General features: G+C 41.5%; 1 protein-coding gene across 2 annotated transcripts in view; it reads left to right on the forward strand.

Moving 5' to 3' along the window:
- The window catches only part of reep6 (receptor accessory protein 6), a 65,823-nt gene extending 51,360 nt beyond the window's left edge, over window positions 1-14,463 (forward strand). Inside the window, exons 4-7 of one of the 2 annotated variants that reach the window (XM_051935022.1) lie at window positions 9,619-9,787; window positions 11,035-11,108; window positions 11,540-11,561; window positions 13,950-14,463. In XM_051935022.1, coding sequence (XP_051790982.1) covers window positions 9,619-9,787; window positions 11,035-11,108; window positions 11,540-11,560 — 264 coding nt within the window. In that variant the 3' untranslated portion in view covers window position 11,561; window positions 13,950-14,463. The remainder of the gene's footprint in view (window positions 1-9,618; window positions 9,788-11,034; window positions 11,109-11,539; window positions 11,562-13,949) is intronic. The other variant, XM_028816618.2, reaches the window with a different exon arrangement.
- Window positions 14,464-16,675: the final 2,212 nt, after the last annotated feature.

The raw sequence follows: 16,675 nt of genomic DNA on the forward strand, positions 1-16,675 counted from the left end.
GCAGCAATTTTGGATTAAAACTTGCGGATATAAAAGGTTTTGCCCATTTCTATGGTACAGCATCACTTTTTAGCCTCTGTTTACAGTTCTGCAGTCGCCTCCACATTAAAATGTTGGCAGGAGTAGCGTCTTCCTGCTGTTCAATATACAAAAGTGTTGTTTCGATGGCATTCAGACTGTCTGTATGAGAGATCTTGTATGGATTTTCTGTGTAGTCCTCATCATTGTATAAACACAAAAATTCTAAAGTGAACAAAACAGTAGAGCAGGTGTACACGGACAACACTGGTGACACACTGACAATGGCTGAGGGGTGAGACCGTCACACCCACATTCCCGTAGTCCGCATCTCCATGCTTGCTCACGCAGTGGTTAAAAGTGTAGTATTTATGCGAGCAATACAGTGTTCACGACAAAGCTTTTATGCATTATAAGAAAAGCCGTGTATTACACTTATAGGTTCACCTCAAATAATGTGGAGCCTTGGTAATCAGGGCACAGATAACTTGGGTTCTTCTATAATTCAATCTACTAACTATTCTCAGAGACAATCTTCTAAAGCCCAGCAAAGATTAATAACAGACTACTATATCATAACAGTTGCAGTTACATAGTGAATTACAATTCCCTCCATAATGTTGTAACAAAGACCCATTTTTATTTGATAGCTCCCTTCTGCTCCACAGTTTAAAATCACAAATCAAACAATTCAGACTTGTGATTAAAGTGCACATTGTAGAATTTCATTAAAGAGGATTTTCATACATTTCAGTCACACAATACTTTTTCTACGTAGCCCCCTACCCCCCCCATTTCAGGGCACCATAATGTTTGTGTTTGTGACAATTGGTGTCACAGGTGTTTGTGGTTCCTCAGCTGGGTTCCATGGCTTCGTAAGACACCTCGGCCTGCTTCTACCCTTTGGAGTCTGTAGCTGCCATTGTTCAACATGAGGACAAGAGCTGTGCCAGTGAAAGTCAAAGAAGCCATCATGAGGCTGAAGAACAAGAATAAAACTGTTGGAGGCATCGGTGAAACCTTAGAATGACCAAAATCAACTGTCTGGAATATCATGAAGAAGAAAGAACACACTGGTGGGCTGAGTAATCACAAAGGGACTGGTAGGCCAAGGAAGACCTCCACTACCGAGGACAGAAGAATCCTCATTGTGGTCAAGAAAAAGCCCCCAAATGCCTGTGTCTTCAGGAGGCAGAAATTGGATGTGTCAGAGGGATGACAAGCAAAGTGTGGAGACAAGAAGGAACTGCTAAAGCAGCCAAAGCAGACCACCTCATCTGTTAAATATGGTGCTGGGGGTGTTATGGCTTGGGCATGTATGGCTGCCACAGGTCCTGGCACACTTCTCTTCATTGATGATGTGACTGCTGACAGCACAATGAATTCTAAGGTGTGTAGAAACATCTGATCTGCTCAAGTTCCAGTTGATGCCTCCAAACTCACTGGACGGCGCTTCATCCTACAAAAAGATGATGATTCAAACATAATACTGAGGCAACAGGGGAGTTTATCAAAGCTAAACAATGGAAAATTCTTGAATGGCCAAGCCAGTCACCCGATTTCAGTCCAACTGAGCAGGTCTTCTATATCCTGAAGAGAAAACTTGCCCCCAAAACAAGCAGGAGCTGAAGATGGCTGTATTAGAGGCTTGGCAGAGCATCACCAGAGAAGTCCCTCAGCACCTGCTGATGTCTATGAATGGCAGACTTCAAGCAGTCATTACATGCAAGGGATATGCGTCAAAGTCCTAAATGTGATGTCTTTATTAGTCCTGCCATTGCTGTGTCCCAAACATTATGGTGTCCTGAAATGGAGGGACCAAAATGTATGCAAAGGCCACTTAAATGAAAGTCTGACATGTTCACTTTAATTACGACTGAGTTATTTGATTTATAATATTAAACTGTGGAGCAGAGGGGTAAATTAAGGACATATTTGTCTTTGCCCTATACATTATGAAGGGGCACTGCCCATATATTGAGCCCAAGAAGTTGACCGATTCAATTCCCCAAAATTGCAAGTTGTGTTTTGAAGGTCCCTACTTGCACACTGCTAGGCATGTAAAACATACATCTAGAGACAACCAAAGTGAATTTAACTTAAAAGTGGATGGGAACAATTAGACAGTTCACACACTTTGAAATTTCTAAACCAATCCAGCGTCTCATGAAGGTGGAGCTCAGAGTCGGGGCAGGAGTTTAAATAGCAAAGAATAATGGCGCCCTGGTGTTAACCTGGTCTGACACACAGCAAGCGGCTGCAAAGCCTCCTAAAATGGCCACTGTTAATTAAACATATCAGTGTATGTTGGGAACACACCACATGTGTTAAAAATTAACATAATCTGTTGCAAAGGAAAAACATTTCTGCAAAACCAGATTATACTTTGGCATTCAGAGACATCACTGGACTCACACCCAGTTAAAAGGTGGTGAAAATAACTGCCGCTAAGTGAGATAACGAAGGATCACAGGAGATTTTGTGTTCAGTTCTTGGGATACCTGAAATAGTAAATGTGCCGAACGATGCTGACACGACTCCAGAAAAACCACGGTCAAGGCTGCACGGCACCCAGCACCTCACTGCACCCCAAAATGAATAACCGAAGCAAGTTAACATTAGTGTCTGATTGGAAATGGCAAACATGCCATACCTGAATATGGTCACAGTGTGTTAACATGTACTGTACAAGTACTAGCACTGCAAATATGGACTGCGCATAAACTTCATGTCATTGTCAATAAAAGCCTTTGAAACTTCTGAACTGCTTGTAATTCTACTTCAGTACACCAGAGAAACATCTGACAAAAAAATGTAAAAACACGGAAGCAGCAAACTTTGTGAAAACCAACACTTGGGTCCTTCTTAAAACTTTTGGCCACAAATATCTGTACACCTGCTTATCTTAACAATTCCACTGGTCAACAAGCATTTAGCTACTGGGATTCTTTTACCTGTATTTTAACAAATTTCACTTGCTGACATCAAATCTGAAAGCCGTTTTCGTCCAGCACGTCCCGCTTTTAGTTATGATGTTCCAGGTGTTGGACAACTAGGGTGACTGGGCAGTAAAGGTGATGCATTTCAGCATTTAAGAAATAAGTTTGGTCTCGAGAAAAGTGAAGCCAAAATGAAGGAAGGTGTTTTTGTTGGCCCTGAAATACGTGAACTGATGCTCGATGACGATGAGTTCAAAAGGAAACTGAAGCCCACTGAATCAGCACCCTCATTTGTGCAGGTTGTCCAGAATTTTCTTGACAGTCACAGAGCAGAGAATTATACTGAGCTTGTGGAGAATATGCTGAAAGCGTATTAGCTTATGGGAGCCAGAATGTCACTGAGACGCATTTTTTACATTCTCATCTCGACTTTTTTCCACAAAATCTAAGCGATGTCAGAGATGAGTATGGGGAAAGATTTCATCAAGATATAAAGGTGATAGAAAACTGATATTGGGGATAATTCACTCTGAGCATGATGGGTGACTACTGTTGGTTCTTGCAAAGAGAGACGGATGTGCAGTACAAGCGCAAAAGTGAGGGCCTCCAACATTTTTGGGCACGCTGACCTCACTTTAATATTGAGGTAAATTAACATAAACATGTTTTAAAGTGTCTCTGGTATCGTCTTGTGGTTTGTTTTCAGAATAAACACATCAAAACAATTTTGGTGGAACAGAGTTCAAACTCCAGATATCATGTTGATATATTGCTATTCAAAAGTGTCAAAACGGCAATGATGTGTATCTCAAAAATCTGATGTGCTAGCTTAATTCCGATTTCATAAATGGAATCCAGTAGAACAGTGTTATCTAATCAGGCAATGACATGGCAGCGGTGCAACGCAGGACAGGAGTTTCATCAAACACCCGACTGTTTTTGGTTTGCCTGTAGATGCCCTCCGCCTCACTATAGCCATCATCTTGAGCTTTTTCATCAACGCTTGTATGGAAACATAAAGTGTTTATTACAGTATAGCAGGGGTCCCCAACCCCCGGTCCGTAGCCGTCTGACAGCCGGGCCGCGAGAGAACTGCCGGCAACGGCGACTCACTCAGACTTTTCAGAACGCTTGGCAGGCGGGGCTTTGCAGCGGCGCAGAGAGAGGAGAGAGACCGAGGTGAGAGAGTATTACAACAAAGTATTTTTATGGTCCCAACAGTTTCCCCATATGACACGAGTCTATAGAAATCGCGTTACTACGAAGTACATTCAACAGATGCTTTCATTACAACAAAGTGACCTTGAAATGCTTGAATGAATCATCCACAGAGCAGTTAGATCTGTGGTCGCAGCTCAGTTGTGTACGTTTGCACAACGATCCCCAAACTGAAACATTGTAAAAAAAATCTCTTTCTTCGAACTTTCCTCGTACTGTTTTTTTTTTTTTTGCTGTTTTTGTTTTCTGTGGTTTTCAGTGATACCTTTTGCTTTTTGCTTGTCAACATCTGAAAAACATCCATTGGAATTTAACTCATTGTCACCCTCCTATAGAAACGGCAGACACGAAAAAAAGATTGCAGTGTTAATGTTTGTGATGTGCAATCTGTTGGAATGGCAAATGTAAAGCATATGTCTTTGTTATATGCAAAAGAAGAAGAAAAATCTCGGGTTGCAAACGTATGCGAACTGCTTAATAACTTAATAATAATAGAAATGTTATGTAAATTGTGTATAAAACTGCCCCCCCCACAACCGGTCCGTGGAAAAATTTGCATCTAATAAAGTGGTCCTTGCTGTCAAAAAGGTTGGGGACCACTGCAGTATAGTATTGAGACCTTGTGCAGCCTTGGGACAGTTCACTTCCGGGTGGTTAAAATGAGCAGCAATGAGGCCCGCAAGGCCTGAGGTCACCTGCATGGATTAGGCCAACCCCACTCAGCAGCCACAAGGACCCTGTCTTATGAAAATAGTTGCCATTCTTGAGTGACTTGTCATCCACTTTGGCTTCTTTACAGTTTCACATGACATCTTTATTCCTGTCATGCAATTCCCTGAACCACTGCCCCAGGAGCAGCTTTGTACATGGCTGTTTATTTGGATAACTTCTCAAAAGTGGAACTGTTCTTCTCTAATCTGAGCCTCGTGTCCCTTCAGCGTAAGCCTCTTATGCTTCAGCTCTCTTTTGAGCCGTCCCAGCCATTTCTGCTTGGGGAGGCATCTTTAAGGGATCAAGGGCAGCTAATCTTTCCCGTTGTGTGCTGAGTGGATGTTTTAATTTTATAAATTCATCTTCATTAAACTTCCTCCACATTCATGGTTAGGTCCATCCATACGTCTGTTGCTTCCAGCTTAGGTTCTGGCCTCCCACAACTCTGAAACAAATATGGGTGGTTTGTTACATGGAGAGTCACCATTACGGTATTTGAATTACACAACATTCATACATGAGGATTAACATCAAGAAAGAAGTGTGTCACACCTTATATTCTACCTTTAAATAGCAGAGGAAGTGTTTTGTGAGACCCAGGAGCAGGAGTGACCCTGCCCAGTGAGTGCCGTCTGCTTGCTTCACTGGGGGGGCACATCCCTGAACGCTTGCCTCCACGTCAAACCTGATCCTTCTTCGTTTCTTCTTTGTCTCCCTTTAACCTCCAGACTCTTTTCCTCTCGCTTTTTCTTTCAACTCCCTTTGCTTTCTCACCTTAGGCTTTCTTAAAGTGTTGTGGGTGTAGGTGCCGTGATTACAATCACCAGAGTGTTAACAAGGAAACCGGCAGGACTGACTGCATTTGCATATAAATGGGCGCTCAATCGAGACCACTCGGCTACGCTACCACGTGCACCCATGCTCCACTGAGCCTGAGCTCACAGTTTTAATTTAAAACCCATACACTACCACAAACCCCTAAATGCGCTTTACCACAAAGCTACAGTGGGTAGAGAAAAGAATCCCCCCTTCGAAATATTCCCATTTTTTTGCTTTACAGCCTTAAATGTAAACACACACACTGATATTTCTTCCCAGCTTTACTTACTCAATGCCACCTCTAACATCCAAGTGAAAGATATCACAGCTACAGTTCAGAAAAATTTAAAAAAATCAAAAACAAGAAATCTTGAGATTAATAAAGGACCCCCCCCCCCCCCCCCCCCCAAAAAAAAAAAACTCAATCAGGTGTAATTGCCCACCATTCTCATTGCGGTTACTGGCTTCCTTCCGCCTGTGATCAATTGTAATCCGTGTGATTAGTGAAGCTGTTCCTGATGCATTCATTCCCTTGCTTGGTAGTGCCACTGACAGCAAACAACTGACTGTGGGTGACAGGCCACTTTCAAAAGATCTCAGGAATAGAATTGTGGACAGACATAAGGCAGGAGATGGACACAAAAAAATCTCAATGGCTTTATCAATCCCAAGGAGCCCAGTAAAGTCCATAATGAAAAAGTGGCAAGTGTTTGGTACTACTTGGACCCTCCCTGGATCCTGCAACCTGGATGGAAGAGCAAGTAGGAAACTGGTAAGAGAGGCTATCAAGAGGCCAATGGCTACTTTGAAGGAGTTACAGAATTTAATGGCAAAGAGTGGTCATTAATGGTGTGCAGGTGACAACAATTTGACAAGCGCTCCACCATTGTGGCTTGTTCGGGAGGGTCACACTTCTCAAGAAAGGCCACACTAAGACTCGTTTGAGCTTTGCCAGAATGCACCTTGAAGATTCTGATGTCAAGTGGAAAAAGGTCTTATGGTCAGAGAAGACCAAAATCAAACTACTTGGCCTCAACACCAAATGGTACACCAGTGCAGCTCAACCATCCACAACACACCATATCTACAGTAAAGCATGGAGGGGGCAGCAGCCTGTTGTGGACGGCCTGGGGCTCTCGTTAGGGTAGAAGGAAATATGGATGGGGCAAAATCCTGTAAAATTCTTGAGGAAAACCTGCTACCCTCTGCCAGAAAGTTGAAGATGGGCAGAATGTTCACCTTTCAACACGACAACAACGACCCGAAGGACATAGCAAAATTGACCACCCAGTGGCTGAAGGAGAAAAAAGTGAATGTCCTGGTGTGGCCAGTCAGAGCCCAGAGCTAAATCACACTGAAAATCTGTGGAAAGATCTGAAGATAGCAGACCACCAACACTCACCATCCAATGTGACTGAACTTGAACAGTTAAACTGTAAAGAAGAGTGGGAGGGCAAATATCTAGATGTGTAAAGCTGATAAGAGAAGAATCTCAACAGACTCAAGGCTGTCATTAAAGCAAAAGAAGGGGGTCAACAAAATGACATTGACATGGGGGGGTGATCCTTTTATTAACCTCAGTAGGTATTTTATCATTTTTCTGAACTGCAGCTGTGATATCTTTCACTTGGATGTTAGAGGTTGCATTGAGTAAGTAAAGTTGGGAAGAAATATTAGTTTGTGTGTTTACATTGAAGGCTATGAAGTGAAAAAAAAAAGGGGGGTTGCCAACCAGGAGCCCGAGCGGTTTCATTGTGTGGTGGGTGCGGTAACGCGCTGTACCAGTGTATGCTCCCCAACCTGACCAAGTGACAGAATGTAGTTTCCTTAGAAATCATAATGATGTTTTGTAGCTTTCTAATATTAACTGTAAGAGCCATTTGCTGGTTATTTAAATTATATGAATGTTTCACTAAATGTTAGTGCCTAATCTATGGGAGGTTCCTATAACCCCCATAAGTTGAATTGAATTGGTATATTCAAACTATTTCTAGTGTCGCTGACTAAACATTATTCTCAGTTGGTGATCAGCCTTGCCATGTGTAAGGCGTAGAGGGCACATGGTTTTAAACTGTGCCTTGCGTGTTTTGTTTGCCAAGTAACATGAAAGACAAAGTACTTCATTGAATGTGCTGCGCCGTACATTTAAAGCGTTCAGAAGAAGAAGCAAAGAATCTTTAAATATAGAAACTGTAGCCAAGATCAAGCACGGGTAAAACGCATGTTGAAAGACGTCTCTCAGTCCAAAAGTTTGTTTTAAAAATATTTAGTGAAAGTTAAAAAAAAAAAAAAATAATCCAGACAAGAATAAAAGGAAAAATAGTTACACACGTAGAATAAAAGGCAAAAAAGGAAAAATGTATCTTCTCTAAACTTAGCTTTTCTTGAGAAACTTTAGTTATTTATGTACTTAAAAGTTCTTTACTTAAAGATCCTTAACTACTTCTTCTGTACGCTTTAAACGTACGGCACAGCACATAAATTAAGTGCTGTTTTCTTACATACTTACTTCACACACTCAAAAGGCCCGTAGGCCGGTTGGCACGTAGGCATGTGCCCAGGCACGGTTTAAAACCTTATGCCTTCCACTCATGGCAAGGCTGTCACTAACTGAAGAATAATGTTTACTCAAAGCTGTTAGAAATGGCAAGAACATACTAATACAATTCTATTTACGGGGGTTATAGGAACTTCCCATAGATTATGCATTGTCATCTAGTAAAATATTCATGAATCTTATAGAAGTAGGAAAATGGCTTTTAAAGAAACAACTCAAGTTTAGAGAGGATAACATTTTTTTTCTAATTTTTTTTCTTTTATTCTACGTGTGTAACAACCTTTTTTCTTTGTTCTTGTGTGGATCGTTTGCTTTGAATTTTCACTAAATATTTTAAAATGAACTTTTGGACTGAGAAATTTCTTTTGGCATGCATTTTAACCGTGCTTGAACTCGCCTTACACTCCTGCAGCTACACTAACCTTATGGCTTCACCACAATGATGATGATAATATTTAAAGTAGTAGAAGAAGATGAAGAAAACATAATTAGGTAGGATATTGCGCTAAGCTGCAAGAAACTGTTGCCACTTTGGTCCGGGTCAGCTCCACTCTCCTGGACAACTTCTGTAACCACTTGAACCGGAACTGCTGATTATGTACCTGAGGATGAGCCGTGTAACTGAGGGGACATATAGTCATCAAGACGTGGTCTTAGTGCCTTTATTTACAAAAGCAAACCATGGCCAAAGTGCAGTGCAGATGTCTTCAAATAAATGCACAAGTAAACTATTAAAATAGGGTGATCTGTGTGGAGATTTAAAAGTCCAAATAAATAATCCATTAAAATGAGATTAAAAGACAGTTATAAAAACTCGCTGTCCCTGGTGCATTATTTTAAACATTAATGTCACTTCTGTTTACCTCAGATGCAGACCTGCGGTAGAGGAGATGCCAACCTTTTAACCTTATTTGGGCCCTCTTGAGCAATGGGTCACTCCTACTACCTCCAGGACCCTCAGCAAGATTGACCCTTTTCAGCCCCTTTGAGTGCCAGCCATTCGCTCTTCCTCACGACTCTAACTTGTATAGTGCTGTTCCAACGGCCAATTCAGTCAAATCCAAGTTTCTGCATATAGTGTCTTTGAAACCACAAATGAAGTTATCAGATGCATGCCACTCTGTATAGTGCCCTTCAAACCGCCAATCAAGTCAAATGCATGTCACTCTCCGTGGTGTCTTTTAAATCCCCCATGATGTTGCCAAATCTGTGTGTAGTGTCTTTCATGCTATCTGTGAAATTTCCAAACTGTGTCACTGTGTATAATGGCTTTCCAACTGTCCTTCAGTCTCTTGTGTCATGGTGACAGTGAGCGGCTCTCTCTCACTCATTCTCATCGGTCTGTTTCTTCTGCAGTGCATCTTTCTGCTGTGGTGCATGGCTCCTATCTCCTGGAACGGCTCACAACTGATCTACACGCGGCTTGTGCGGCCCTTCTTCCTCAAGCACCAGTCCACTGTGGACAGCGTGATCAATGACCTGAGCGGGAGAGCAGTCAGCGCAGCGGAGAATGTCACAAGAGAAGGTAGGCCGGGAATAGAGGGTGGGTGAGAACATTTGATGTCTTTTCGAGCCCTTGGAATGATTCCTATATTAACCTCTGAATGGAGTTCATAAAGAAAATGAGACATCATACTTTGCCATTACCGGTTTTGGTGCTGCCAGCTCAGCCGTTTCAGATACTGTGCTAAAGTTGCCGTAATGCATCCTGGTCTGGTGAACCACAAATGGGCCAGGGTGGCCATCACCAAAAACCTCTACACTTGCTGCCGAGATGAAGAGGTAGCTCTGGTGTGTAAATAAATCACTGAGGCACAGATGAAGCTTGCTGCGCACTGCCGAACCACAGAAAAGTCAGCTTGCAGAAGGGTGGTTGCTGCATTAAGGGGATGAATTACAATACAATAAAATACAATTTATTTTTGTAAAGCCCAAAATCACACAAGAAGTGCCACAATGGGCTTTAACAGGCCCTGCCTCTTGACAGCCCCCCAGCCTTGACTCTCTAAGAAGACAAGAAAAAAGCCCTTGTAGGGAAAAAAATGGAAGAAACCTCCGGAAAGGCAGTTCAAAGAGAGACCCCTTTCCAGGCAGGTTGGGCGTGCAGTGGGTGTCAAAAGAAGGGGGTCGATACAATACAATACACAGAACAGAACAAATCCTCAATACAGTATAAAAATATTACAAGTACAGAGCAGAATTTAACAGTAGATGAAATCACATAATAGGATTTGGATTAGTTCAAATTCCTGGAGACCTCAGCCATCAAGCTGCCTCCCCCTATTGGCCATGCCACAGCTGATACAATCCGATGACGGGACCCCTCTAACCAACAATTCCTGCGATCCTCCATCAGAGATGACTTTACCTTAGGCAGGCAAAACAACTTGGCAGTAGGGCAGTGGCACCAAATGCCACATTTGAGTACTGAGAAGTGAAACGGAATAGGTGAGGGTTTTTGGAGGACATCAGTTCTTTGTGTGCAAACTTCTGGTGAAATTTTGTTACAAAGCCTGCTGGCTGCAAAGCTCGTCTGCCTCGTTTTTACTGCCATCTAGTGACAGGAAAGTGTAACTTCCACATCAGCTCCATGAAAAAAGGTGTTGTGTATTTCGTGAGTACTGCAGATGCCAAACAGAAGTAAAAAGTGGTGACCCTGGCATGGACAACATCACCCTATAGTATTTATGTGCAGGGGGTGCTGCATTCATCTGTGTGTCCATCTGTCTCTACTGTCTCACTTGTCACTGTCTTCTTCTCTCCTTGATCTAGTGCTGCATACACTTGCTCATACCAAAAGCTGCCTGCCCTCGGAGGCACCTGCCAGACCAGTGCCCAGTGCTTCAGTACGTAACAACATCTTGTGCTTCTGCCACTTGTCTTCAAATCTGCTGGAGTGTGTGTCATGACTGTAACAGAAAACCAGTTGGGATTGTTACATGTTTGAGAGGTGTAGGAAAAGTTTACTCTTTGCCCCATATTCCTTCCTCTTGTAGGGTAGGTGGCATGTCCCAGTCCCCAAGAGATTTAACAGGCATTACTTTGGATAAAATGAGAGCCCAAGTGACCTGCTGCTGTGTGGGTGCCAGTGACAATCACCCAGTAAAGTGAATTGCACTGAATATGATGGCACCCCCTGTAGGCAGGTGTACTGATTTCCAAGATTCCCTCCGCTTTTCTGTGTATGTATGTGTGTGTGTTGCCTTTCTGTTCTGCCACTGTCTGATTTTCATGTCTGTTCTCTCTTCCTCTTCTCCATGTTGTTTTATTTCTTCAGCCTGCCCTGTCACTAGATTGAGGTAAGTGACCGACTAGGATGAGTAAATTAACTATAACACAACTGGGGCTGTTCTTACATCTTGTAACCATACTTTTATAATGCAAAGACATTAAATTCAGTAAAGGTAGGTTTGTAAGAACATTTTGACAAGAACAGACTATTTAGCTGACCAGGTCTTTTCAGCTAGATTCTCCGGCATTAAATTGAAAGATTAACAATGAGTTGAGAGAATAACATTGAAGAATAACACTGAATCGAGAGAATAATCATGAGTTTACAGAATAACCTTGAGAGTGGAGAGACTAACATTGATTTGAGAGAGTAACATGGAATCGAGAGAATAATAGTGAGTTTACAGAATAACATTAAATTGAGATTAACACTGAGTTGAGAGGCTAACATTGAGTAATAACATTGAGTTGACAGAATAACATTGAATAAGTATATCGAGTTGGGAGATTAACATTGACTCGAGAGTAACATTGAGTTAACAGAATAGTTTTTAGTAATTATGCAATTCTCTCAACTCAAGTTAAGTAATAACATTGTGTCGACAGATACAATTGAGTCGACGTAAACATTAACATTGTATAAGAACATTGAATCGAGAGAATAACATTGAGTATTTAACATTCTGTTGAGAAGATAGCATGAAGTAGTAACATTGAGTGAATGGAATAACATTATATAATAACATTCATTGGGGAGAATAACATTGAGGAATAACACAGAATCGAGAGTATAATAGTGAGCTTACAGAATAATAACATTGAGTTTAGAGGATAGAGACTAACAATGACATAGACTCGTGAGAATGACATTGAGTTTTAACACTAAGTTAACAGAATAGCTTTGAGTAATAACATTGAGTTAAGACAATTGCATTATGTAATAAAATTGCGTCAACAGATATAATTGAGTCGACAGAATAACAATGAATAATAGCAATGAGTTGAGAGAATAACACTGAAAAAGAACACTGAATCAAGAGAATAATAGTGAACTTACAGAATAACATTGACTAATAACATTGAGTTTAGACAATAACATTAAGTCAAGACTAGCATTGAGTTGAGAGACTAACATTAAACGATAACGAGATGAGAGAATACCATTGAGTAAAAACATTGTGTCGACAGATATAGTAGAGTCGACATAATAACAATGAGTCGAGGCACTAACATTGTATAAGAACATTGAATCGAGAGAATAACATTAAGTTGAGAAAATAGCATTAAATAATAACATTGAGTTAAGAAACTAGCTTTGAGTAATAACATTGACTTGAGAGGATAGCATTAAGTAATAACATTGTGTTGAGAGACTAACATCAAGTCAGCACTGAGTCGACAGAATACCATGAAGTGGAGATATGCTTTGTTGAGGTTATTTTTATGGAACTCTCCCAATATGAAAATATCATGCAACTCTCAGGTTGTACACAAGTCATTCATTTGGCTAACTTGAAACTGGGGTGCAGTGGTTTCCAGGCACCTTTATCTGTCAGGCAATGAAAAACAAAAAAGTGTATTTTTGCATTCAAAAAACTGTGCTTTCCCATGTCACCTGAAGAAAATCCCATAAGCGATCTATCAAGATTTATTTTTCTCATGAATATGAGGAGCAAGTTGAAGTGTTATGCATTTGCCTCAAACATGGTGCCCAAAGGGAGAGGGGTGACCTTCAAAATCCTGGCCCAAACAAACAATACATTTATTACATTAACTAAAGAAAATTCAAAATCACACCAAAGCTCTCAAACATTTCTAAAGTTTGAAAATTCAAACTTTATCCTCAGGTCTGCCTAATACAGTTCTCAAAGTGGGGGCTGTGAGTGAAATCCTAGGATGACCAGAGGGGGGTCTTGACTCTTCTGAGGTGTAACGGCACACGGTGCTTCACTAACTCTTTGTCACTTTAACAGTTTCATTCTTCCAGCTTGTTGATGGCGGTGTCGTTTAGGATGACCTTCCTGTTCAAGGAGGTGTGGGAGTCTCGCTGTTTTACCGGACCCTTTCTGTCTGTCTGTCTCAAGAGGTTGTGATTACACCATAATCAGAAAATTGGGAGCAGGTCCTGTTTGGTGTTTTCATAAATGTTTTCTATTGTCATTCTTAACTTTTTATAATCTGGAAGTCCTGAAGATCTGAGTTTACACATCTGGTTGCATAATTTTATATTATTATAGAGTTATGTTTAATTATTTAACGTTCTGCTGCAACACCATTGTGTTTTTTTTTATGATGGGTTGCACTCTGCAATCCAGCAGGTGGGGAAGGTTGCAGTCTTGTAAAATAAATGAGATAAGCCGCAGACTATGCAGGTTTCTAGATCCATACCATCGTGTACAGCACCTTTCATGAAATGTTTGTACTAATTTTGTTCTTTTTGTTGGTCTCTTTCTCAGCCTCCAGAGCCGCGGTAGACTCTCTTGTCCACAAGACCCAGTGATCGACGGCCATCAGCCTCCCTCCACCTCACGGTTCTGATCTCCTCACCTGCCAGCTGAGCCCAGCGACTGCTTTTCAAAGGCACTATACAACCTAGAGAATGAACAGATGATGCGTTGTCCTCTCTGGACCCAACATTTGTATTTATTGCCAGACAATAGGGTACACTGAGCCATACCTGACTAAAGGACATTTTTAAGAATACGTAACAAAGATAAGTAACGCTAATTTAAAGCTGCCAGCAACATGTTCAGGCGTTTGCGTTCAAAGACTTCTCCCTACTTAATTTATTGTGCTCATTTTGTGTGTGTGTTTGTGGCACTTTTATATATATATATATATATATATTTGCTCTTATTTTAATGTAGACTTCAGGGAAGTCTCCCATCTGCCGTGTGTATGGATGAGAGTCCCTCCTATTTTGGTTTATTCCAGGTGTAGCTGACACAAATAAACGATGGACACCCTCGACTCCGGCCCGTCTCTGTGTGCTTATCTCTGTCTGGGTCACATTGACGGCTTCTACTAGAAGGTCTCCATGGCAGCTTCTTGATTACTGTTTTCTGTTTCTTTGTAAAATGCTTTTGTCCTTGTTTGTTCATTTTTTTTTTTTTTGTTACCTTTCTTCTGTTGTTCGGGTGTCCTAATGGTACATTCCTTTGTGTTTCCAACCGAAAAATTTTTTTTTTAACAAGAAAATATTTTTGGCGTAACAAACACATAAATACAGTACGCCCCCAAAATTCGCAGGGGTTACTTTCCTAGAGCACCCGTGAATTGTGAAAACCCACAAATTTTGGATGTGGTTAAAAAAAATGCCTATTTGTATAGTTTAAACCCTAAATATGCCCCCAAAACACTTCAATTTAATTTCAAACTCAGCTTAATACATTACCTAAAAAAAAAAGAATGTAAAGGTAAACCCGTATACTGTACTGCTATGTCTCTCGCAGTGCTAGAATATAAAACACTGATGTTACCGCTATATGTACTGTACTTCATGCAAGCACGTTTTCAGTGCCAGAAGCCTTAAATGGTGCAGGGTGGCATCGTGGGGCTTTAACCCTTAAACTGCCACATACTTGGGGGTTAATGTACCCCTGGATGCCAAATACTTTTTTTCTGTACTTTAAGTAAACGTCACAATTCACAAAGCGAAATTTTAATGGAACACATTTTTTTCATGCAAAGAGCATCACAATTACTGCGAAACTAATCATTTTGCACACTGCTAATGAACTGTAAAAACTATTTTAAAAACTACTGGAACAATATGTACAAAGTGCAACTGACGCCATGGATGAAACTCAGGCACACAGGCACACAGAGGTAAGCGCTGAAGCTGGCAGGCTAGTCTTAGTGCAGTGGCTCGATCCCAGGGACAGTGAGGCTGCAGTGTGTCACACATGAGTCACAGAATTGCACAGAAACACAGGAGATTGTAGAGACTGGAACTTTATTGAAACACTTCAAACAAACATGTTTGTTTCAGAAGTAAAAACGAGCCCAGTATGCAGTTAGTTCTCGATTAAAGAATAGGCAAACATCATAGGGGAGCACAATGGGAACGGGACCCCCAACAGGAGCAGAGGATGTCTGGGGGAGGAGAGAGAAACAAAGCAATCAGCCAAAAAGGACAGGTGCTGTTCAGGCTTTTAAGTAAGCGTAGTGTCGAGTTGGAAGCATATCACGTGACATAGCAGCCGCAGATAAGCCCAACAGGTAAGGGAGCAATGTGAAAGTAGTTTATCAGCGTTTTTTAAGAGGGGTTTTTTGAAAAGTGTCTGCGTCTTCTAGGTGTCCGTTCAGCCACCCTGTTCACAAGGGGCTGGCAGTGGTCATGAGCTGGCTGCTCAATGAATGTACGGCACTGACTGATCAGCTCCTGCATGCTCGCAATGGCACTGGGAAACGCCTATAGCCGGTTGTGGTGGTTTAAGGGTTAAGAGGAACAAAACGGAAAACACAAGAACACTCAGCTGGAGATGCATCACAGCCAATCTGCAGCAAGGAGAAATGAATAACGCTGTAGCGGTCCGGTGCTGCTAAGATTCACACCTTCGAGAAGACGGCGATTTATTTATTTTTATGGTGGAGATTCCAGCGATGCACCCAGCCTTGGCCCGATCCGCACGTACTCACAAACAGAGACAAAAACAAAGCAAACTGGTAATCAAACAGCAAATAAAGAATGTAATGAAAACAAATGAGATAAATGAAAACAAAGATACCACCCCTGTTCCCCTTACGGCGATTACACATTAAATACAACAAAGCACAAACAAAACACACACAGTAAATCATGAAAAACGTTCATGAAAAATGGCACCGGATAAAATGTAATGATGAAAATAGATAGTCCAGAGATCCGCACGTTGAAGGACATTGTAAAGATAGTCCTACCGCTAGTTCCTGAAATGGTGAAGATGGGTGGATGGGTTCAGGAGCGTTGCTTTCTTTGCAGGATGGCCATAAATCCACTTACAGTCCTCATGTACACAGGCAGGACAAAATGAATAAGTACAGGTAACCCAACAGAAGGCAGACAGACAGGAACTTGTAACACAAATTACAAAAACCTTTTTTTTTTTTTGCTTTTTGGTCACCGGCCCCCTTTTTAAAAGCCGTGCTGACACCCTTTGACCCCAACAGCCCCAGCACCCTCAGCAGAAGACCAATCAGA

Source organism: Erpetoichthys calabaricus, chromosome 12 (genome assembly GCF_900747795.2).
Source record: "Erpetoichthys calabaricus chromosome 12, fErpCal1.3, whole genome shotgun sequence".
NCBI classification, from domain to species: Eukaryota; Metazoa; Chordata; class Cladistia; order Polypteriformes; family Polypteridae; genus Erpetoichthys; species Erpetoichthys calabaricus.